Source organism: Carcharodon carcharias, chromosome 12 (assembly GCF_017639515.1).
Source record: "Carcharodon carcharias isolate sCarCar2 chromosome 12, sCarCar2.pri, whole genome shotgun sequence".
NCBI classification, from domain to species: Eukaryota; Metazoa; Chordata; class Chondrichthyes; order Lamniformes; family Lamnidae; genus Carcharodon; species Carcharodon carcharias.
The window spans coordinates 28,038,843-28,064,250 of NC_054478.1; the positions used below are offsets into that span (position 1 = coordinate 28,038,843).

A 25,408-nucleotide genomic window follows, 5' to 3' on the forward strand; every position below is an offset into this window, starting at 1 on the left:
AGTAATGTGTAAAAAAAAAAGCTTTGAAAAAAATGTAGTCCATCGATAACTTTCTCCTATTTTTGAAAAGAAAGGCCCGCACCAAGTTAATTAAGATGTCAGTCATTTTGAAGTTTCAAAAAACACAAACCACAAGCCCTTGAAACCACTTAACTGATGTCAACAACCATTTGAAACTGACTGCAAAGATCAGAGAGCCTGAGCTGTCAATGAAACAATGGCCAGAAACTTACCTATGTCGGACAGGCTGGGCGGGAGTGGGTGGGGGCGGGCGCAGAGCCAATCGTTGCCTGCTATCGGTTGTGTGTTGCCATTTTATGTGGGTGGGCCAATTAAGGTCCTCCCAGCGTGATGCACAGCCGGTAGCACCCAGCACTGCCTGTGCAGGCGGGGGGAGGAGGGAGAGTCGGGGCCTGCGCTCTTTCGTATAGGTGTGTGAAAGAACACAGCAATCTCCCTGAGGCATGGAGCCGACTCAGGGAGATTAAGTTGGCAATGAAGATCTTGAACAAAGGATCTAAAAAATTATTTAAACATGTCCCCTAATGAGACAGTGTCACGTGAGCTGTGACATGTTTGTGCATCTCGCAAAATTTATTTAATTATTTTATTAAACCTTCAGGAAACCTCATCCCGCCCGTGCATGAGGTTTCCTGAAAAATGCGAAGGCTGCTTGGGCTAACAAGTTTAATTGTTTTTTTAATGGCCCTAATAGGCTTTTGAGAGTTTGGTGAGTGCGCAGCTGCCTCCAGCACACGCTCGCTGAACGCAATATGATGACGTCGGGATGCGTGCCCGGCATCATCACGTGTCATTTTGCGTGTCATCATGTCGGGCCCATCCCCACACGCTGACGGCAATATTCTGGCCAATGTTTCCTCTGGGAAGAAACTATTCTAATATTCTAATTGCTGTCAGAAGCTCTTAGCCAAGCATAGATAATGAAGCTTGGCGAGTCACTTTGCCACATTCCAAATGTTTTCCTCACTACCCAGGGATAGTACAAAAGGCAAATTTGATGAATATGTTCGTTTTTAATTTACTGGATAGAAATCATGAAATAAATGGTGAGGCAGGGATGGGTGCAGATTTCCAACATACGCACCCCCATTGGATAGGATTCTAAGCAGGAGCATTGATTTGTAAAATGTACCATTTCTTAGAAATTCATGAATCTGTAAAGGGGAGATGTGGGGGCTTAGCAAAAAGATTTTTGGATCCTCTTTTATAGAGATGGTGATGCCTTATATGGTTCAGTACATTGCAACATGAAGATGCTTTCAAAATTCTTCAATTAGTCGTTAGTTAGTCTGTGTATTAATAGCACAAAACACCAAATTGTTTGCCATATTGTAATCAAATGTGTGATTCAAAAACATTACTTTCAAATGTTTGGTTGTTCCTATTATAAAAAAAGATACCTGTTAAAGAGTATGATGTGGTGACTGCAATCGATTCACTCGCAATGGAAGATCCACAGTTTGATTCAACCAAATGTCCTTTTACAGAGACTAGGGGAGAACCTGGATGATGCAATGCAACTTTCAGAGGAGTAATCCCATTGAATTGGACCGATGAGAGGCAGCCAACATAGCCTTCTGTGTTTGCCCTCAGTACGTCTTTATCTAGATTATCGCTGTCTGAAACATGAATTAAACATCATGTGCAATTAGTCAGTTACAGGACATGATAAAAGTTGACAACAAGCTAATTAAGTACAAATTAACTCTTATAACTACCCACACATTATTTATCAAAATCAGCCACAATCTTCATCATGATGCCGTTTTTATGAATCCATATGATCACTCCACACATAATGAAGTTAGATGTTACAAATTTTTAAATAAATACAATCTTTATAATCAGTTTTTAACTAATTCTTAAATTATTCATGCACTTTGTCATCCCTTCCATTGATTCACTCCACATCCTAAGTACAAAGTGCATCTAAAAATTGATTGTTAATTAGACTTAAGGGAGAATAGAAAACGTTGAAGTCAATTTTTCACAGGCTGCAGTCCCTTAGTTGTAAATTCATCAGCATTTTAATCAAAGTTGTCTGAGTGTCATTCTAACATTCTCATTGACATGTCTAGACCATCGGCAAGAAAGCTCATTACTATCATGAGAGCGTTTATCATCATGTTTACTACCAGAAGATCAGTATTGAAAGTCTCAAGTCTTCAGGGAATCCAGTGTCGCTGTTTCAATGGTGCTGGATTTTCCCACAAATTTGGAGCCCTGACGCTGAAACTAAATGGGGGGCCCTGAGCCCACACTTGACCGCAGCAAGGTATACGAACACACAAATTAGAAGCAGGAGTAGGCCACTCAGCCCCTCGAGCCAGCTCCGCCCAGCTATAGTCTCCATATTATCAAAAGAGACACTGGAGAACGTGAAAAAAAGAACAAGAAGACTTATACCAGAACAGTGAGAATATATTAATGAGGAAAGGCATAACAGGCTAAGCTACAGAAAATGAAAGCTGGGAGGTTGGCTTAATCAAATGTTTTATGATTATGAAACAGCTTGATAGGGTTGACTTAGATAAATGTTTCCTCTCTTGAGAAATCCAAAACCAAGCTAAATAAGTTAGGTTGACCTAACTGTTATTTCAACTCCACATCCCTGCCTACTTCTGATAACCTTTCACACTCTGGTTTATCAGACCAACAGTGCAACCTTCTGGGAGGCAGCCTTCTGAATGGCTGCCTCCGAACTCACTGTCATGACCTGAAACATTAACTCTGTTTGCCTCTCCACAGGCGCTTCCAGACCTGCTGTGTATTTTCAGCAATTTTCTCTGTGTATTCCAGATTTCCAGCATAAGCAGTATTTTGTTTTTGAAGTGGAGATTTAGGATAGCTATTCAACCTGACAAAAGGTGGGCAGTGTATTAACAGGGATTGTTGCTGGGACCACAGTTGATACATGGGCAGTTTGGACTCAGGAATCAGAAGCACAACTTCAACATTTTTGGATGACTCCAAATTTGGGGGTGTAGTGAATACCGAGGAATAAGGTGTCAAAATACAAGGAGACATTGCATGTCCATTCTGCAAGTTTATCAATCGGCAAACGAATTTAATATAGATACATGTGAAGTAGTGCACTTTGGTGTGAAGAATAAGGAGGCCACTTACGACTTGGACAATGAGTCCAAATGGGGGTAAAGGAAAAAGGGGACTACAGGTAGGGATAAACAAATAATGAAAAAAAAATGATCTAGGTTAAAAAAGCTATAAAAAAGTAAAGCAAAGAGGTTCATTTCTAGCGGAATAGAATTGAAAAGCTGTGTATTTATGTTAAGCTTGTATTGGATTTTGGTTTGACCATAATTGGAGTATTGTGCCCAGCTATAGTCTCCTTCTTATCAAAAGAGTCACTGGAGAACGTGCAAAAAAGAACAACAAGGCTTATACCAGAACAGTGAGAATATATTAATGAGGAAAGGCAGTACAGGCTAAGCTACAGAAAATGAAAGCTGGGAGGTTGACTTAATCAAATGTTTTATGATTATGAAACAGCTTGATAGGGCTGACTTAGATAAATGTTTCCTCTTATGGAGGAATCCAAAACCAAACTAGATAAGTAAATAGGAAGTTAGGTCAAACTGCTTTACCCATACAGTGATAAGAATGTGGAACTTTCTATCTTAAGTATTAGTTGAGGTGAATAGAATTGATTTATTTAATGGGAAGCTAGATAAACACATGTGGGAGAAAGGAAAGGAAGTAAAATATGCTGACAGGGTTGGATGCCTAAGGATAGGAGAAGGCTCATATAGAGCCAGCATTGACCTGTGGAGCCGAATGGTCTGTTTCTGTGCTCCATACCCTATTCAATTGGAAGAAGATATAATTCAAGTTAGATAACAGAGATCCCGCTTTACAGTGAATCCTATTTGCAGAAATTCTTGCTGACCACTAAGGCAATGCTTGTTAAAAGTTAACCCTTACTCTAGTTGTAATGGAACTAGCACGTTTGAAGGAAATGTTTGTCAGAATAACCTCAGCGAGAGTTTATACTGACATAGATTAATCATGATTTATTTAAGAAGCCACTTGAGTGAGTCTAATATTTCATCTCATGCCCATACATCTGAACACCTCGGGCTGGTTCTAACTGTGCAAATAGGTGGATTTTAAATGAGTTAAAATCTTGCCCATATTGTCAACAAGGAGATTTCAAGTTTGTTGTAAATGTAGGTTTAATTGTATGTTGCCCATATCCTAACTCGCAGCTATTCCCATTCATTCATCACCCCTCTGCTCACTGACCTGCATTGGCTCACAGTCCAGCAATGCCTCAAATTTTAAATTTTCATTATTACATTGAAATCACTCCACAGCCTCACTCACCCCTACCTCTGTAGTTTCTTTCAGCCCTACAAGATCTCTGCACTCTACTAATAATGGTGTCTTTATGCATTCTGATTTCCTTTGCCTAAAAGTTGGTCATTATGCTTTTAGCTACCTAGGCATTCATCTCTGGAATTTGATCACTGAACTTCTCCACTTCTTTATCTCTCCTTCATCCTTTAAGATTTAAAACTTACCTCTTAGACCAATCTTTTAGTCACTTGTCCTAATATCTCCTCATCTCGGTGTAAAATTTTGTCGGACACTACTCCTGTGAATTACCTTTTGATTATTACATTAAAGACACTGGCCAAAATTTTCCAGTCCTGGCGCAGCAGGTCCCACAAGTTAGCCAAAGGTAGATTGACTTTGGCAGGACCAGAAGATCCTGGAAAATTCAGTCCCAATACCTTCTTCAGTTCCCTGCCCAAAGGCAGGTCTGACGCAGCTCCTTGGTCCCCACCACAAGGAGGCAGGTCTTGAATCCATCCCAGCTGGGACAGGGATCGAGCCCCAGTACAGTTGGCACCAATCTGCTCTAGACCAGCTGTCCAGTCAACTGAGCTATCCAGCCACCTAGGAGTCCAAATTGCGGTGGCAACATGCGCTCATACATGCATCACAGAATCACAGAATTTTTAGGGTGTAGAAGGAGGCTATTGAGCCCATCGTGTTTGCACCAGCTCTCTGAGCATTTTAACTTAGTTCCAATCTCCTGCCTTTTCCCCGTAACCCTGCACATGCATGTGTAGTCTGGAGCTATGGATAGTGGTGGTAGAGGCTCCAATTTTCTTTCCATCACATGGCTGACCAAGAATCTCTCCCTCTCTTGCCACTTGCCATTGGATTGTGTTGGAAGGATTTTCAAGTTAATACTCAATCTGTTGGCCGCGCTATGAATGCACCTTCCTTGGCCATCAAGTCTAGGAGTGGGAATTGAACCCGGAGCTTCTGACTCAGAGGCAGGCATCGTGTCACAAGACCTTCAAAGGCACTATATGTGTTGTTATTGTTCTTTGTATCATGAGCATGATTTTGCCTTCTGCGAGATGCAGCTTCCAATAACCTAAATGGAAGTTGGCTAGTCTCTCCATGACATCTGTATTATAGCATTGAGGAAAATGAATAGGTAATTGTGAATGCCTATAGGGTAATTCAATGACTGTCACAAGGTAATAACACATTGTGGGGATGAATTCATGTCACAGACTAGATGAAGAATGGTTGGACGGTTCATCAAACAAAAAACTGGAAAATTCTGGAAAACTGAAATGAAAACAGAAAATGCTGTTGCATTTGGTATCACAGTTTATCAACCTTGAAGTATGCTACATCCTTGAAAGGCTTTTCAACCTGTGGTATTCTACAAGATATAAATGGAACTTGTGGGTGGGTGCAATTTTCTGCTGTTTTCAATAAGTTGTTTTTTTATGGATGGGGGAAGGTGGCTAGATATCATCACAGTGGAATCCTGTGATTTGAAGTGAGGTGGCATTATGCTTTGATTTAACCGCAGTGATGTTGGATTTTGTTTTTTCTGCATATTACAGGACAATAGCATATGCTGTGCATATGTTAGAATGTAATGCCAGAAAGAAATAAGAACTTTGGAACTGAAATAACTTTATTCATAGTTAAGAGAAAATCTCAAAGATGAACTGAAATGCTATGATACTGGAATAAATAGGAATCAGTACAGGGGTCCTGTCTTTTGCATTGTGTCACAAGAAACTCAATGAACTCTTGGTATTGATCTGCTTCGGTTGATCCAATGTTGACTCACATTACCCTGATGATGGACACTTTTGAAAATGGACAGTGAACCGTGTCCGGCCCATCTCCCGCGCATCCGCCCTCACGCCTTCTCCTCCCTCCCAGAAACATGATAGGGTCCCCCTTGTCCTCACTTATCACCCCACCAGCCTCCGCATTCAAAGGATCATCCTCCGCCATTTCCGCCAACTCCAGCATGATGCCACCACCAAACACATTTTCCCTTCACCCCCCTTATCGGCATTCCGTAGGGATCGCTCCCTCCGGGACACCCTGGTCCACTCCTCCATCACCCCCTACTCCTCAACCCCCTCCTATGGCACCACCCCATGCCCACGCAAAAGATGCAACACCTGCCCCTTCACTTCCTCTCTCCTCACCGTCCAAGGACCCAAACACTCCTTTCAAGTGAAGCAGCATTTCACTTGCATTTCCCCCAACTTAGTCTACTGCATTCGTTGCTCCCAATGTGGTCTCCTCTACATTGGAGAGACCAAACGTAAACTGGGTGACCGCTTTGCAGAACACCTGCGGTCTGTCCGCAAGAATGACCCAAACCTCCCTATCGCTTGCCATTTCAACACTCCACCCTGCTCTCTTGCCCACATGTCTGTCCTTGGCTTGCTGCATTGTTCCAGTGAAGCCCAACGCAAACTGGAGGAACAACACCTCATCTTCCGACTAGGGACTTGACAGCCTTCCGGACTGAATATTGAATTCAACAACTTTAGGTCGTAAGCTCCCTCCTCCATCCCCACCCCCTTTCTGTTTCCCCCTTCCCTTTTTTTTTTCCCAATAAATTATAAAGATTTTCCTTTTCCCACCTATTTCCATTATATAAAAAAAAACCCCACTAGAGCTATACCTTGAGTGCCCTACCATCCATTCTTAATTAGCACATTCGTTTAGATAATATCACCAACTTTAATTTTAACACCTATGTGTTCTATTGTACTATTGTCGTTGACATCTTTTGATGAGCTGCTTCTATCACTGCTTGTTTGTCCCTACAACCACACCCCCGCCCCCCCGCTCCACCTCTTTGTCTCTCTATCTCTCTGCCCCCCACACACACACACCTTAAACCAGCTTATATTTCAACTCTTTCTTGGACTCGAACGCAAGTTCTGTCGAAGGGTCATGAGGACTCGAAACGTCAACTCTTTTCTTCTCCGCCGATGCTGCCAGACCTGCTGAGTTTTTCCAGGTAATTCTGTTTTTGTTTTGGATTTCCAGCGTCCGCAGTTTTTTTGTTTTTTGGAATTCCAGAAAGACTGGATTAAGAAGGTGCTATCTCGGACCAGCTGGGTATAACATGCCTGACTTGAGTGCTTTCCCACTTATGCAGTGGTTATTCAAGTTGTTGCCCAGGGGTTTCTGACACAGGAGATCAAAGGCTGCCGTGGCACATCCTAGCGTTCACAATATGTTTGCGGTTGGTGACCAAGTTGTGTTCCTGCCTCAAAGAAGCTGGCTGCAGACTGTGGCACTCCACATCTACCAGGACAGCTTGGCCCTGTCAGCAACCCAAAACAGACAAAAGTCACTGGGGTAAAAAAACATTTTCACCTTTAAAAAACTTTTTTTAGTAGGTTTTTTTTTTACTCTTTCACGAGATGTGGCTGGACCAGTTTTTTTATTGCCCATCTTTGATTGCCCTTGAGAAGCTGGTGGTGAGCTGCCTTCTTGAACCGTTGCTTTCAATCTAATGCAGGTGCACCCACCGTGCTGTTTGGGAGGGATTTTGTACCAGCGACAGTGAAGGAACGGCGATATATTTCCAAGTCAGGATGGTGAGTGCCTTGGAAGGGAACTTCCAGGTGGTGGTGTTCCCCATTTGTCTGCTGCCTTTGTCCTTCTAGATGTTGGAGGTCATGGGTTTGGAAGGTGCTGTTAAAGGAGCTAGGGTGAGGTGCTGTACTCCATCTTGTAGATGTTGCACACTGCTGCCACTGAATCATAGAATCACAGAATGTCATGGCGCAAAAGGAGACCATTCGGCCCATTGTGTCTGCTGACTGTACGTCAGTGGTGGAGGGACTGGATGTTGAAGGTGGTGAATAAGGTGCTAATCTTGTTGGAGATGGTCATTGCCTGGCACATGTGTAGTGCAAATGTTACTTGCCACTTATCAGCCCAAGCCTGAATATTGTCCAGGTCCTGCTGCAAACTGGGATGGACCACTTGGATATCTGAGGATGCAACTGAGTTATCTGATCTTATGGTGGAATAACAATCCTAGAAGTGGCCTAAGCATTTGAAGATAGGGATTGGGAGTAGAATCTTCCACAGTTCCCACTTTGGATCACTATGCCACCATATGACTCCTTCTGGAAAGTGAGCATGTGCATTTATCAGGTGAAGACAGGGTTGGGCTCACCTGTCCTACTGCTCATGTTCAGGCTCTGTTTCAGGTCACATCCGGAATTATTACTTCAGTGGGTGAAAGCTTGCATAGCAGCATGATCCAGCATCCCAGTAGTCGAGAGGTGAAAAATGGACAGGGAGAAGCAATCCAGAAGAAATTGTGCTTTGCGTTAAGAACTTATGAAAATAAGAAATAGGAGCAGGAGTAGGCCATTTTCCCCTCCAGTCTGCTCCACCATTCAATATGTTCATGGCTGATCCTTTAGCTCAAGTCCACTTTCCTACCTCCCTCCCATTTCCTTTGATTCCCTGAGGGACCAGACATTGATTGCTCTTAGCCTTGAATATATCCAACGATGAAGCATCCATAACCTTCTCAGGTAGACAATTCCAAATATTCATTGAAGAAATTTCTCCTCATCTCATGATTGTCCCTTTATTCTGAGCCTGGGTCCCATTGTTTTAGATTCCCTGGCCAAAGGAAACAATTTCTCTGTATCTACTCTCTCAAGCCCCTTCAGGCACTTATATCTTTCAATGACATCACCTCTCATTCCCCCTAAACTCCAGAGAGTATTGGCCCAATTTATTCAACCTCTCCTTTGACAGCCCTCTCTTCTCAGAGTCCAATCTAGCGAACCTTTGCTGCACTGTCTCTAATGCAAGTGTAGATATTCTTCCTTAGAAATGGAGACAAAAACTGCACTCCAGATACAATCTCACCAAAGCTATGCAATAATAACAAGACATCTTTATTCTTGCACTACAGCCCCTCTGCAATAAAGGGCTAACATGCCATTTGCCTTCATAATTGCTTGCTGTATCTGTATGCTAACTTTCTGTGTTCCTTGTACAGCACACCCAAGTCTCTTTGAACATCAACGTTTAAAAGTGTCACACCTGTCAAAAATCATTATATTTTTCTGTTCTTTCTGCCAAAGTAAATAACTTAATACTTCCCCACATCATACTCCATCACCCAACTTGTTACCTGCTCACTTAACCTGTCTATATCTCTTTGTGGCCTACTTGTGTCCTCCTCAAAGCTTACATTCCCACCTAACTTTGTTTCATCAGCAACCTTAGATGCATTACTCTTGGTCTCTTTATCTAAGTCATTAATATAGATTATAAATAGCTTAGGCCCCAGCACTGATCCTTACTAGTTACAACCTACCCTTTTATTTATCATTCATGGGATGTGGGCTTTGCTGGCTGGGCCAGCATTTATTGCCCATTCCAAGTTGCCCTTGAGAAGGTGATGTGGGGCCGCCTTCTTGAATCGCTGCAGTCCATGTGGTGTAGTTACACCCGCAGAGCAATCCTAGCTCTAGGATTTTGACCCAGCGACAGTGAAGGAATGGTGATATATTTCCAAGTCAGGATGGTAAATGGCTTGGGGGGGAACTTCCAGGTAGCGGTGTTTCCATCCATCTGCTGCCCTTGTCCTTCTAGATGGTAGTAGCTGTGGTTTTGGAAGTTGGTGTCTCAGGAACCTTGGTGAATTCCTGCAGTGCATCTTGTAGATGGTACACACAGCTGCTACTGTGCATTTGTGGTGGAGGGAGTGAATGACTGTGGATGCGGTGCCAGTCAACCAGGCTGTTTTTTCCTGGACAGTATCAAGCTTCTTGAGTGTTGTGGGAGATGCACATATCCAGGCAAGTGGAGCATATTCCATCTCATTCCTGACTTGTGCCTTGCAGGTGGTGGACAGGCTTTCGGGAGTCAGGAGGTGAGTTACTTATTGCAGGATTCCTAGCCTCTGACCTGCTCTTGTAGCCACAGTATTTATATTGCTATTCAGTTTCTGGTCAATGGTAACCCCCTGGATATTGATAATGGTGATAATGCCATTGAATGTCAAGGGGTGATGGTTAGATTCTCTCTTATTGGAAATGGTCATTGCCTGACACTTGTGTGGCACGAATGTTACTTGCCGCTTGTCAGCTCAAGCCTGGATATTGTCCAGGTCTTGCTGCATTTGGACATGGACTGCTTCAGTATCTGAGGGGTGGCGAATGGTGCTGAACATGGTGCAATCATCAGCGAACATCCTCACTCTTGACCTTATGTTGGAAGGAAGGTCATTGATGAAGCAGTTGAAGACAATTGGGCTAAGGAACCCCTGCAGTGATGTCCTGGAGCTGAGATGACTGACCTCCTACAACCACAATCATCTGCTTTTGTGCTAGGTATGATGAGTCCAACCACAGGAGAGTTTTCTCCCTGATTCCCATTGACTCCACTTTTGCTAGGGCTCCTTGATGCCACACTCGGTTAAATGCTGCCTTGATGTCAAGAGCAGTCAATCTCACCTCTGGAGTTCAGCTTTTTTGTCCATGTTTGAACCAATAAGGTCAGGAGCTGAGTGGCCCTGGCAGAGCCCAAACTGGACATCAGTGAGCAGGTTATTGCTAAGCAAGTGCCACTTGATAGCACTGCTCATGACCCCTTCCGTCACTTTACTGATGATCGAGAGTAGATTGATGGGGTGGTAACTGGAACTGCCCTGTTAATCCCTGCTTTCTACTTTCTGCAATTAACCAATGCTTCAAGCATGTTAATATACTGCCCCAAATTCCTGAGCCTTTACTTTGTGCATTAATGTTTTGTGTGGCACCTTATTGAAGGCCTCTTGGAAACTCAGTAAGGTACATCTGCTGGTTCCACTTTTCATCCTCAAAACTCAAATACATTTGTCAAACATGACTTCCTTTTCACAAAACAATGTTGACTATGATTGTGCATGTGCATTGTTAAGATTCCTTAATAAGAGATTCAAGTAATTTCCCATCAACTGATGTCAGGCTAATTGGTTTGTAGTTCCATATTTTTTATCTCTCTCTTTTCTACATTCTTGAATAGCGAGTTTACATTTTCTAGGTTCTAATCCTCTGAGATCGCTCTGGACTCTAGGCAAATTTGGAAAATAAAAAAAAAGTCATTGCATCCACTCTCTCTGCAGCTACCTCTTTTAGATCTCTAGGATGTAGGCGAACAAGTCATGAGGATTTGTCAACCGTTAGGTCAGCATCTTCCGGTCGGCGAGTGGGGCGTGCTTCCCGTCACCCCGCGTCATTTAGATGGTCAGTTTGGTGGGCATGTATCCAAGTCGGATGCGCACCCGCCGACCTGTCAATGGCCTATTAACGCCATTAAAACACCAACTGAACTCATTAATGGGCCTGCCTGTCCAATCTTCAGGTTGGCGGGCAGACCAGGAGCCCAGCCGGACTTGTGATTAAACATGAAACCTCATCCACAGGCAGGATAAGGTTTCATGACTGATTTAAAATGCAGAATATTTTACAATTAAAGTTATGGACATGTCCCAACTCATGTGACAGTGTCACATGCGGGGACATAGCAGGGAAATTTTTTTCCAATCTTTATGCAAAGTTTTAAATTGGAGCCGACCTCCCTGAGGCAGCACTTTGTCTCGGGGAGATCTTTGTGCTCTTTCGCCTGCGCTCCCGGCTGAGGGAATCCTGCCCCATCCGCACAAGGAGCGCGTAGCGCTTCCTGGCAGACATCACGCTGAGCGGGTCTTAATTGGCCCGCCCACATAAACTGGAGGTGCACCCCAAACTGGGGGCGCCGATCGGAAGCCCGCCCACTCATGCCCGCTCCCACACCTCCCCCCCCAACGGGGAAAAGATGTTACCCTTAGTCCCTCATGTTTCTCCAATACTTTTTCTCTGCTGATATTAATTAACTTAAGTTGCTCAATCTTATTAGCTCCTTGGACACCTTCCATTTCTAGTCTATAATTTATGTCTATTTTTCTACTTGGAAGACAGGCACAAAATATTTGCTCAGCCTCTCTGCCATTTCCTCATTCCCCATAATTTCTCCTGTCTATGGCTCTAATGGACCAACATAAAAGCAAAACACTGCAGATGCTGGAAATCTGAAACAAAACCATAAAATGCTGGAAAAACTCAGCAGGTCCAACAGCATCTGTGGAGAAAAAATTAGAGTTAGTGTTTCGAGTCCTTATGACTCTTCTTCAAAGCTAAAGAGAGTAAAAATTTAATGAAATTTATACTGTTTCAGGGGAGTGGAGCAGGTGAAGCTGGATAGAAAGTCAATGATAGGTAGAGGCAAAGAAGAGATTGCCAGAGATGTCATGGACAACAGGACAAAGAGGTGTTAATGATAGTGGAAAAGGGCCAATGTTTATTTTAGCTATTCTCCTCCTTTCAGTGTACTCATTAAAGCTCATGCAATCTGTTTTTATATTCCTGGTGAGTTTATTCTCATATTCTATCTTTCCCCATTTTATCAACTTTTTGGTCATTCTTTGCTGGTTTCTGGAAGCATTTCCAATTCTTAGGCTAACTACTATTTTTCACAAAATTGTAAGCCTGATCCTTTAATCCATTACTCTTCTTAACTCCCCTAGAAAGCCATGGATGAATCTTTCTTGCTAAGTTTTTTGTTTTTCTATAAATGCATTTTGTTGAACACGTTGAACTATTTCTTTAAATAATTTCCACTGTTTATTTGCTGCCATACCTCTTGGTCTATTTACCAAAGAAAACATAGGCAACTCTTCCCTCATACCATGGAACAGGTTTTGTTCAAGTTTAAGATTCTTGAGTGGACTAGAGTGTGCTTTCAAACTTAAGTGGTATTCAATTGTATTATGATCACTTTTTCCCCAGAGAATCTTTTTACTGTGAGGTTACTCATTAAATCTGTCTCATAGCACAATAGTAGACATAAAATAGCATTATCCCTAGCTTATCCCTAGTATATTATTCCAGTAAACTGTTGCAAAAGCATTCTAAAAATGCATCTTCCAGACGACCTTTGCCAATTTGATTTGACCAGTCTATGTGAAGATTAAATTCCACCCCCCCCACCCCACCACAATTATTACATTGCCTTTATTACAATATGCATTGCAGAGATTGCTGGAGTATTTATGTGACATAAATGTTTTAAATCAATGCCTGAAGCATGCCTGCCTAGACTTTTGTCATGTAAGAATTCCCTCACATCCCCCCACCACCGACCACCAACCCCCCCAACGCACCCCCCCCCCCCCCCACCCCCCACCACCCCCAATATCCCCAACACACACTCAATTCTCAAAAACCTTCTTTAATTGATGGCACTCAAAGCCAGTCTCATCTGGAGGAAACTCATGAGGACTTGCCACCGAACGACCTTAGATAGATGCCATGGAAGTTCTTCAATTTCAAGGTTAGACTAAGGTAACATCAATCTGATAAAACATTTGGCTTGGAATTGATGCATGTTATACCCACTAATTCATTCTTCTGAGTGTAATTTCAGAATTCGATCATTAATTGAACTGCCAAAGGATAAGCCAAATGACTAACAATATTGCTGTTCGTATTGATTTTTACACATTAAATCTGGCTGTAATGCTCTCATCAGCAGGTTGTCTTCTGATTTAATACCAAAGCCTGAAGTGATAGGGATAATTTACAGAAAATGGAATACCAATCATCGTAGCTGAAGAAGGTTTCAACACTAACACATTGTTAACACACAGAACTGCTTTCAATTGAATTGAGGATGTGTAAGAGGATAAAAGTGTTTCTGTTAAACCTTCATCATCATGTGGGAGACACCAATCCCATTTGTTTGATGTTATGTGCTAACTTCCTAACAAAGCTGGAAGCTCTTAAACACGTTGTGAGGAATTTTCCCAGAGTTGCAATAAGTGCTGTAGCGGGCGGGTAAAATGGAGTCCTGCCCGCCGATGAAAATGGCAGGTTTTCATGCCGCATCATCCCGAGCCCTCATTATTTACGCACTCCTGTGAAACGCGCTGTCTCCATGTCGAGCGGGCTCTCATTCTCCCGGCCGCCATCAACCCACTGTTGCAGCACACCGGCCGCCATCTTTAAAAGGCAGCCACCAGCAAACGCTCATCGCCACCAGCTCACCACCGCGACCCAGGAGACATGGCCAGCAAAGCAAAAAAGGACTGCAGCCCCCTGCTTCAATGGCCAGTCTCTCGAGTGACTGCTGGGTGCCGTGGAGGTTCGCTGGGATGTGCTCTATGTCAATTGAATGGTGGAGCAGGCTCCGGCGGGGGGGGGGGCAAGTGCCCTACTTCTGCTCCTAATTCGTATGTATGTAAAGTCTCTTTTATTACCAGTAGTGAAGGTAAATGATTGGCCATTTTGGATGAATAAATTAAACTTTTAAACGAATGGTATGACCTGTGGAATAGTGAGGCTAGATCAACTGCACAATCATTCCCATCCTGGCCGTAACGACATGAATTTGAATTGCACACTGTGGCTGCACTCTTTTATGACACTAACAGATGCAACAGTGACAAGTGATGCAAAGTGATTTGTTCAATAGAGACTTCCTGTGGAGCTGTTCTCTGACAATGGTCTCTTGCTCAATCATACAGTTTTGCTCAATCTTTCAATAAGATCTGTTCCATGTTATATTCATGGTCTAGATTGGTTCCTTCAGGGTTTGTCTGTCTCCCTAAGAAAGATACTTTAGACTGCATTTCGTAAAAAAACATTCTTGTTCATTTACAGCTCTACGTACATCTTAGGAACACTGTATGAGCTTGGACTTCTCTTTCCCTCCGGATTTCTATTACTTAGTCATGTGACATTATGTCAAAGTTACATCAGCATGAGGTGCTTCAGATGTTAACTATTTACTCTATATCCCCCCCCCACCCAAGTCTTTATCCCAACTATATCCACAGTCTCCAACTTCACAGGGTTAGTCTATGAGGTGCCTTGACCAAGTTCCATGGTCTTTTTCTGATTTAATTCTGAAGTGGAGGACATACTGTACTCATTTGATATGAGTGTCCTTCTCCGGGATGGCTACAGAACTTTGCCTTGCTTCTTGTTCCTTATCTTCATCCTGACCTGAATAGTGAGCCCAAGTTTATATTGGCTTCCTTTCCAAGTATAATAAGGTGCTGCAGTTTCTCCTTATATTTCCCTGGTATATCTCAACCTTATAAGATCTTAGTTGTGGAGCTCTTTCTATTATTATGCCTTTTATCTGTTGGTCTTGTATCCACACTCTCTGCCCAGGCTGCAGCACTGATAAGTCTCGTGCTCTGGGCCTGAAGTTGAAGTTACAAACTTGTTTTGTCTTTGTTTCTCCTCATGCTTTTTAACTTACTCATGGTCATCCTATGTGATATTTGGTTCTAGTTTCTGTTGCAGAGCAGAAGTTGTGTTCTCAGTCCTTTTCCCATTAACAACTCTGATATTAAGAACCCATTTTGTAGCAGTGAGGTTCTTAGTAAGAAGGGCTAAGTTAACATCGTTGTTCTTCTTCATCAATTTTTGATTATTCAAACTCCTCTTTCTGCTTTTTCCACCTGACTGAGGGTATCTAGGCAAGCTGGTCACATGCATTAAACCATATTCCTGTGCAAAGTTATGGAATAATTCACTATCAAACTATGGACTATTGTGTGACACTACAATGCCTAGGATGCCATGTGTCACAAAAATTGTCTTCAGTGGCTGAATGTCTGCCTCCACTGTTAAGCTGGGCAATCTGTTCACATCAATCAATCTGGAGTCATAATCAATGACAATGATGAGTACTTTGCCTCTAAACTCAAATAAATCCATTCCCAGATGCTTCCATGGCCTCGATGGAAAGTAGTGGGTGACAAAAGTTGACTCTGCTGTTGGCTATTCACTGTACATCTAAGGCAATTTGAGATTAACTATTCAACAGGACGACTAATTCCTGGCAACCAAGTGACTGCTGGGCTCTTTCTCAAAATTTTGCTATCCCTAAGTGCCCTTGATATATTTGGAAAATTTTGAGTTGGTGTTTTAGAAATGATGAGTCTGCCATTAAAAACTAAGAATCATCAATTTTCTGTGAGATATTTTTTCTGTCTGAAGAACAGGCATAGTACTGACTTATTATGGGTATAACCTGGCCATCCTCTCTGACAATATTCTTTTATTTGGATAAATTTGTCATCCTGCTCTTATGCTTGCATGATCTCCTATAGCCTCTTTTCTGTAGCGGTTAAGTGTGTGGTAACAAGTGAAGTATATGTCTCCACTCCCTAGGTGAAACTCTATTCTTCCAGTTTGCTTCCTTCCACTGGTATTCTTGATTATGCATCAGTTGTCGTCTAGTACTTCCTTTGAACATGCTGAGTGACTAATGGTTTGTGGTCAGTTTCAATTTTAAACCTCAATCCCATCACGTGTCTGATCATTTCTTGCACGCCAATGTTGCTGCTAATGCTTCCTCCTCAATGATTGCATACCTTTCCCTGTGTCCGTGAGTGTTCTTAAGGCCTAATAAACTGGTCTTCTTTTTCCATCTTTTGGAACTTGAAACAAAACTGCATCCAGTCCTGTGGATGATGCATCCGCTGCAGTAATTTTTGGAAATTCTGGATCGTAGTGCGCTAGAATTTCAGGTGAAATTGGGCGATTTGGATCTTGTAACAAGAATTTCGCTGGCCCACGTTCCAGCAGCACTGTTTACCTTGTCTCAATTGATCACTGATTTTCAGCAAACTTGGTGGTAACTTCGATAAAAACAAAAAATCTGCGGATGGTGGAAATCCAAAACAAAAACAGAATTACCTGGAAAAACTCAGCAGGTCTGGCAGCATCAGCGGAGAAGAAAAGAGTTGACGTTTCGAGTCCTCATGACCCTTCAGTAATATTAGGAGAGGGGTGAAATATAAGCTGGTTTAAGATTGGGGGTGGGGGGTGGGGGTGGCGGTGGTGGTGGTGGTCGGGGGGGAGAAGTGGGGGGGGGTGTTGTAGGGACAAGCAACCAGTGATAGGAGCAGATAATCAAAAGATGTCACAGACAAAAGAACAAAGAGGTGTTGAAGGTGGTGATATTATCTAAACAAATGTGCTAATTAAGAATGGATGGCAGGATACTCAAAGTATAGCTCTAGTGGGGATGGGGTGGAAAGACTAACAGGACATAAAAGGTATAGATTTAAAAATAATGGAAATAGGTTGGAAAAGAAAAATCTACATAAATTATTGGAAAAAACAAAAGGAAGGGGGAAGAAATGGAAAGGGGGTGGGGATGGAGGAGGGAGTTCAAGATGTAAAGTTATTGAATTCAATATTCAGTCCGGAAGGCTGTAAAGTGCCTAGTCGGAAGATGAGGTGCTGTTCCTCCAGTTAGCATTGGGCTTCACTGGAACAATGCAGCAAGCCAAGGACAGACCTGTGGTCTGTCCGCAAGAAAGACCCAAACCTCCCTGTCGCTTGCCATTTTAACACTCCACCCTGCTCTCTTGCCCACATGTCATGGCTGATCTGTTTGTGTTTTGAATTCCGCATTCCCATCTACCCCTGATAACCTTTGATTCCCTTGCCTAACAAGGATCTATCTACCACTGCCTTAAAAATATTCAATCACCCCTGCCTCCACCACCTTCTGAGGCAGAGAGTTCCAAAGTCACACAACCCGCTGAGAGAAACAATTTTACCTCGTCCCTGTCCAAAAATGGCAATCCCTAATTTTAAAACAGTGGCCCCTAGTTCTGGGCTCACCCATGTCCACCTTGTCAAGGCAGTTCACGATCTTATATGCTTCAATCAAGTCACCCCTCACTCTTCTTAACTCCAATGGGAACAACTCCTGTCTGTCTAACCTTTCCTCATAAGACAACTTGCTCATTCTAATCCCTTTTGTTTTCTGTGGTTCGATTGTTATTCCTTAGGCTTGCATGATGTGTCCTAAAAATTTAATCGTAGGATTTGTAAAACCACATTTCTCGTTCATTGTCAAAGCTGCACCCTGTAGAAATTTCAGGACTGCTGTCGCTCTACAGTAATGCTTTTCCTTCATGGAGCCATGTACAAGGATGTAGTCCATATGACGTATTACTGCTTTCATGTCTTCTTGGGTCTGAGACATTATTCTTTGGGATATCTCTGGTGCAGAAGCAATTTCAAATGGTAATCTGTTAAACAATAATAACCAAATGCGATGATAAAAGTGGTCAGCAACCTGGATTCTTTGTCCAGAGGCAACTGCCAAAAACCACAGTCTGCATCTAATTTTGTAAATAGGGTACTTTTAGCTAGTTTGGCAAGACTTGCATCCACTGATTTGTTTATTTGTGTCAAATCTAAAAAGATTCTAATCAGATTCTAATTGAGCCATTTGGCTTTAGGACCGTGACCATTCCAGAACATTACTTTGTCGGCGTGGTTGCTAGAGAGATAACACCTTGCTGTAGCATGTGCCCAATTTTCATTCTTGACTTTGTCTAAGTGTGAGGAGGCAAATTTGTTTAGGGTTACATGATATTCAGTCCTCAGCTTTCCTAATCCTGAAAATTTATTCTTGAAAACACTATTGGGCAGCACATCAGCAATTTCATCAACCTTGTAGATCAGCCTTAATTGTTAGCATGCTTTTTTTGCTTAATAATGATGATCCTTGGTTCAATATGGCATGCAGAGGTTCAATGATTTATTTATCCTTGTACCTTAATCTTGCCAAATTTTGTCCTATGATTTTTACCATAGTACCTGAACGGATGATGGCTATAGTGTGATGTATTTAAGCCACTTACTTTATCAGATAATACTGAAACACCTGTGCCTGTGCCTAATTTAAACTCAATGGGGTGTCTGTCCACTTCTAGTTTAATGCTCCAGCAATTATTTTCTGTTTCATTAACTTTCCCTAGGAAGGTTCATTTTTTTTCTCTGTGGTTCTTCCACTTCATGTATTTGGTTTGATCTTGTTATTTTCTCTTTTTTTCTTGTGGGCTACTTATGTTTTAGATCGGCGGACAGTTTTAAAATGTCCTAACTTTCCACAGTTGTGACACCCTGCTGGGCATCCTGCCTGCTTGTGCAGGGTTTTCCCGCCACACCAGGAGCATTTAAAGATGGTGGTTGGTGTGTTTTTCCCCAATTTCATGGGCTTCTGCTTAAATCTGCTTTTTATTTTCTGATGGAAATATTGAATGGCCTCACTGAGTGGTTCCAAGGGATATCCCTTTCCCCATGAACAACTGCTCTATTTTGCTTCAAGCACCGTCTGTCACGCCATTTTTACATTCTTAATGAGAGTCAAGTTTTCTGTCATTTATAAGAGATTTGAAAGAGATTCATCTAGGACTCCAGCTACTGTGCAAGTGCATATTCATTCATCTCTTAGGATCCCATGCACATAATTTTCTGCTAGCCTGAACAGATCATTAATAAATTAATCCACACATTCACCTGGTTTTTTGTTTCCGCTTATTAAATTTTGCTCATCTGATGACCAATTTTTTTCAAACACTGAAGTACAAATCGAATGTCTGGAGGACTTAATCATAAAAGCTTGAAGCCTCATTGATTCCCTGTCTCGCTATTATGTCATTGCCAATAGCTCCAGCTGCATAGAGTCAAGTATTGACCTGATCCTTCTTTTCCTTTTTGTGGAAACATGAAGCTTTTCTGTGCCTGCAAAATCTCTTTGTCCAATTGTCCCATTGTTGAGCCTTTTGCGAGCCTTCAATGGTTTAAAATGGTTCTGGGAGGGCCAAAGTGGACTCCATGCTTGTCCTAAGCTCTGGATCTACTACTGCTTCAGTAGTCTGGCTTGTAGATTGTGATCTCACTGCTGTCTGGACTCCGGGTCTGTGTCTCAGCTTGCATCTGCTGCACCCATGATGCTCCGAGTTCTCAGGTGAGTCTTGAATCAATTTTCTTTTTATCCTTCTTCCAAAGGTCTGTAGATCTTTCAGGTCTGCTGTCTTTTCTTGGAATTTTTCTGGGTCTTTTACTCACTGCCCACTGTTGCCTATGTTTTGTTTTGTGTTTGAGGTCTAGGTGGGGTTCTTCAGGGTTTGCCTATTTCCCTATGCAGACTGCTTTAGACTGTACATCTTGTTTATTTCCAGCTCTACATCTTAAGAATCCCACATGAATTTGGACTTCTTGTTCCCTCTAGATCTCAGTTACTTAGTCATGTGTCATCACATCAACATCATGTGCTTCTGATGTCAACCCTTTACTCAACAAGATGTGCCCCATTTTACTTCTCCAGCTGGACCCTATAGATAAATGGGGAAACTGAGAGGGTTGAGTGTACATTTTCTAAAGTAGATCCTGGCACCATGCATCAGAAATAAGCTGCATTTTGAGTTATCCTACCAACTTCATAACATCACCTCAACGGCACCTGGCAAGCGTTCTTCACTGGAAGGAAGTTACACACTTAGTTTGACGCTTTTAAACCTGACATGAGAACATCCAGGCTGACAGGAAAACTTGTTAAATAACAGAAGATCGGAGCTGTTACATTATTTAGTTTCGGTGGATGGATAAACTGGCATGAGGGCCAATCTTAAGACTGTGTCAATCAACTACTGTTGATGCACTTTGTGTGACTTAGCATTGAGTAACTGTTATATATCCTAAAAATATTCAGATGTTTCAGAGCTATTCCTTTATGTAATGAATCAACAACCTCCCAGTTGTGGTGTGAACTCGTCAGGTTGTCTGCCAAGGCAAGGTGTGAATCTTGACAGTGTTGAAACCAAACTTGAAAAGTTACTACCTGCTGCTCATGATATTGGCTCCAGCTCATTCACCATCAATTCCACTTGAAAATATCCACAAAAGCCAAGGAAACCTCCAAATTATTTGATCGTTATGACTATAGTGACTTTCATTATAATCTTAAGGTTGGCATAAACAATCTTTCTTGTGTTTTACTGAATGACTATTGTTTAAAATTCCTTCATGGGATGTGGGAATCTCTGGCTACGCCAGCATTTATTGCCCATCCCTAAATGCCCTTGAGAAGGCGATGGTACCTCACCTTTGTGAATACAGCTGAGAGGCTTGCACAGCCATTTCAGAGGGCAATTAAGAGTCAACTACATTGCTGTAGGTCTGGAGTCACACATGGGTCAGACTGAGTAAGATTGGCAGAGTTCCTTCCCCAAAGGAAAGTGGTGAAACAGATGTGTTTTTTATGACAATCCGGTGTTTTCATGGTCACCGTTACTGATACTAGCTTGATATTTCACATTTATTTAATTGAATTTAAATTCCAAAGCTGCCATGAAGAGATTTGAACTCATATCTCTGGATCTCTACTCCAGTAACATAACCACTATGCTACATTACTTATCGTATAAGTGCTATTTTTACTCATTTTTAAATTACGTTAAACAAAATGTACGTGTTGATTTTTTTTCTTCATGTTTTTGAGCAGTTTGCCCGGTTCATTACTGAGGGTGATTATTTGTGCTATGTAATTGTGATATGCATGATACTTGCACATTGTGAACTGAATGCTACATGATCTTATTGATGGGAGTAACTGCATTGTAGCAAATACAATTCAACCTTTCCTCTTGTATAGGCCCGTGATTCATTTCATGGAATCTTCTAGAGTGTCTGGAAATTTCAGCAGCCAGTTCCCTTCCTCCTCTCTTTTCAAATATTCCTTAAAATTCATCACTCCAAATCATTTGATAGTTATTACAAGGTTCTGGTGTCTTATACTGTCTTGGGATCCATTTTTGTTTTTTATGTCTCTCTGGAGAGTGGCAAATATGACACCCTTATTTGAGAAGAGATGTGAGGGCAGTCCGAGTGACGACAGGCTAGTCAGTTTAACATCAGTGGTGGGTAAAGTTTTAGAAACAGTCGGCAGAATTTTCTGGCTGACATGCGAGTGGCAGAGCCCACGTGTCAGTGCTTAAATGTCGTGGGCTGACGTCGCGCGAGCGTCCCGATGTCAGCGCGCGGCATCGTGATATTTAGGTCGGCGGGCGCGTACAGCAGTGGGGCGCATAGCCGCCATTAATTAAAGGCCTCGTTAAGGCCCTTAACTTGCCAAATGTCAACGATCGTGAGGGGCCCGTGCGAACTTTGGCTGGACGCGCGGGCCCAATGGGCAGGCGGGTAGGAAGTTTTTTATTAAAACTCATGCACCGGCGGGATATGTGGGCTCAGTGGGGTTGTTCATGTTTTTCATGAAGTATTTAATGCAGAAAGTGTCTTAAACTTGCCTGTGTGATTGTTAACAGTTCACATCGATTTCCAAGATCTTTTTGTGTTCTTTGAAACCAGTCTGCAGACAGTTATCTTTATCGGGCCTGCAGCTTTCCGGAAGCCTCCAATTAGCCTGGGTATGGGTTCTGACACTTCCACTGGAGGCAGCTCCTCTGAGGAGGAAGGGAGGGATAGAATAAGGTAAGGAGGAGGCCAGGAGTGGACAATCAGCCTCCAGGGGAGCCACCTTTGGGGGGGCCAGGCACAGGCACAAGGGGTGGAGGGCCAAGAGGTTGTCCAAGGTGCAAGGGGTCGCAGACAGTGCCATTATCCTGCTGCCAGGGTATACAGGTGGTGAAACAGCTACATCAATATGTCTGAGGTGCAGTGCTGAAGGAGGCTCCATCTCTCAAGGGAGACAGTCAACTATATCTGTCAGATGATTGGCCCTGAGATCTCCCTTAACCGTGTGGGCGGACACCCCGTGCCAGCGGCTCTGAAGCTCATAGTTGCCCTCAACCTCTATACCTCTGGCTCCTTCCAGGGCTCGGTGGGTGATCTTTGCGCTGTCTCCCAATCAGCTGTCCACACTTGTGTCAAGCAGGTTACAGATGCTCTGTTCAGACGGGCACTGACCTTCATCCACTTCCGCTGGGACCAGGCAAGTCAGACACAGTGAGCCAGAGGCTTCGCGGCCATTGCTGGCTTCCCCTGTGTCCAGGGTGCTATAGACTGTACACATGTGGCCCTCAAGGCGCCAGCAGGTGAGCCCAGTGCCTTGGTCAACAGGAAGGGCTTCTACTCCATGAACGTGCAGATAGTGTGTGATCACAGGATGTAGATTCTGCAAGTCTGTGCAAGGTACCCAGGCAGCTCCCACGATGCCTACATCCTCAGACACTCCCAGGTGCCGGGGCTCTCCAGTGCTCCAGCCTGGCTGGATGGGTGGCTGCTGGGTGACAAGGACTATCCCCTCCAAAGGTGGCTCAGGACACCTCTCCGCCATCCAAGAACAGAAGCTGAGGAGCGGTACAGTAGGGGCCACGGCTCCACAAGAGCTGTGGTGGCGAGAACCATCGGTCTTCTCAAGATGCGCTTCCATTGCCTGGACCCCTCAGGCAGTCCTGTACCTACTCCAGTAACCCCAAGATCACGTCTCTGTGATAGTGGTAACATGCTGTGCTCTGCACAGTCTTGCAGAAAGGGGGGATGCAGTTGATGATGAAGATCTTGACGCCCTGGATGAGGCTGCACATGATGAATCCAGCAGTGGCTCAGAGGATGAGGAAGCACAGGGCAATGATAAAGAGCAGCACGCCGACCCGCTACTACACCAAGGAGGCAGGGACACCTGGGGCAATTTAATCCAAAGAACCTGCAGCTAGCTCCACACACATGGATCAGCAGGACCAGCATTGCCTGGCGCATCCACACGTGGCACTTAGGTGCTGCATCTTCCACCTCATCAGCTGCAACTAAAGGCTTAGTACAGAAACATCAACGTCCACTCAAACACTCATGAGATGTCTGTGAAACATACAAATGCAGCACCAAGGAAACACCCTTGGCCATGGTCGGAAAAATGGACTTTACTCTGTCCAACATAAAACAGAAACGTCTATATGACAAACATAAGTATTTGATCCCTAATCGAAGGCCAACACAAAATCACCAGTGACAAAGCCGTGGAGTGCCTAACGTGCCTTATGCTTACATTTGTAGGTGCTACGTCTTGGTGCCGCCCCATCGGTCAGAGTGGCTTGTGAGACAGCCTGCTGACTCTGCTGTCCTGTTGGCCTCGATGACCTTGGCGGGCATCCTCTGACCCATGGAGCCTGTGATGGCCCCACCTGGGAGGGAGTGGCCAGTTCCAGAACTGGCACCTCCCCAGTTGTCGCAGCCTCAATGGATGCAATGTTGACTGGTAGAGCGGCAGAGGAGCTGCTGCCCTCATCCGGAGTGTCCTGAGAGGAGCTCGCAGCGACATCAGGCAGCTGCTGCGCCGACGTGAGGTCGAATTGGACGTTCCTGCCCACCACAGATGGATGGGCACCGAGTGCCGACACTTGGTGCCCAGAACATCTCCCACATTGGGAATGACCACTCATGGCCAGTACCGCTTTGAGGGCTTGCAGGTCAGAGTGTAACCCAATCAGAACAGTCTCAATCCGATTGAAGTCCCTCTCCATGAGAGTTGCCAATCTCTCAGTGGAGGAAGCGTGAAGCTCTGCCCTGAGGTTCATGCCTTCACTGACACTCTGCCTGGACTCCTCCACCACAGAGACCAACTGAAGCACACCCTCATGCAACCCTGCCAGATGCAAACGCACTTCCTGCTGCTTGTCCTGCAGCTGCTGCATTGGTGACAGAGGCACGTCATCAGAGCAGGACTCAGCATGTGCCTGGTCCCCTGCAGCCCTCCGGCTGCTGGTGCCATCGGTATTCTCTGTCCCTACATCTCCCGCGATTGTGAAGTGCCCCCTCCACTGTGACCCGGGACACTAGTCGACGTTAAATTTCCCACCAAGTCTGCGCTGGTGCCTGGCTAGCTGAAATGATGTGCTGCAAGTTGCCTTGGGCCTCAGGTGTGAAGCAGGGGTGGTTGTGGTGTCTGTGGGCGTGGTCATGTGGTAGTGATGCTGAAATTAACAACAAGGACAGTGCATCAGTTAGTGTTCAGTCAGTTAAACCTTTCATCCCTTCTCCCCCCAGCCTCATAAGTCGCTCAGCCTTCAAGACCCTAAGGAGATGAGCTTTGGTGGGTTGGAAAAGAATCAAGAGGAGGTCCAACCATTAGATGCGCATACAGACAGGCTGGTCAGATGGCCTCAGGAATGCCACAAGGCATGTTATGTGCCATGGAGTGGGGAGAGTGCAGAGGTACCTGACCTGGATACACGCTGGCCTGGAGA

General features: G+C 43.8%; 1 protein-coding gene across 1 annotated transcript in view; it reads right to left on the reverse strand.

Annotated features, from left to right (window-relative positions):
• Nucleotides 1–25,408, reverse strand: part of LOC121284660 (contactin-associated protein-like 5) — a 736,588-nt gene that overhangs the window by 70,976 nt on the left and 640,204 nt on the right. The window contains exon 22 of the mRNA XM_041200218.1: nt 1,422–1,640. Coding sequence (XP_041056152.1) covers nt 1,422–1,640 — 219 coding nt within the window. The remainder of the gene's footprint in view (nt 1–1,421; nt 1,641–25,408) is intronic.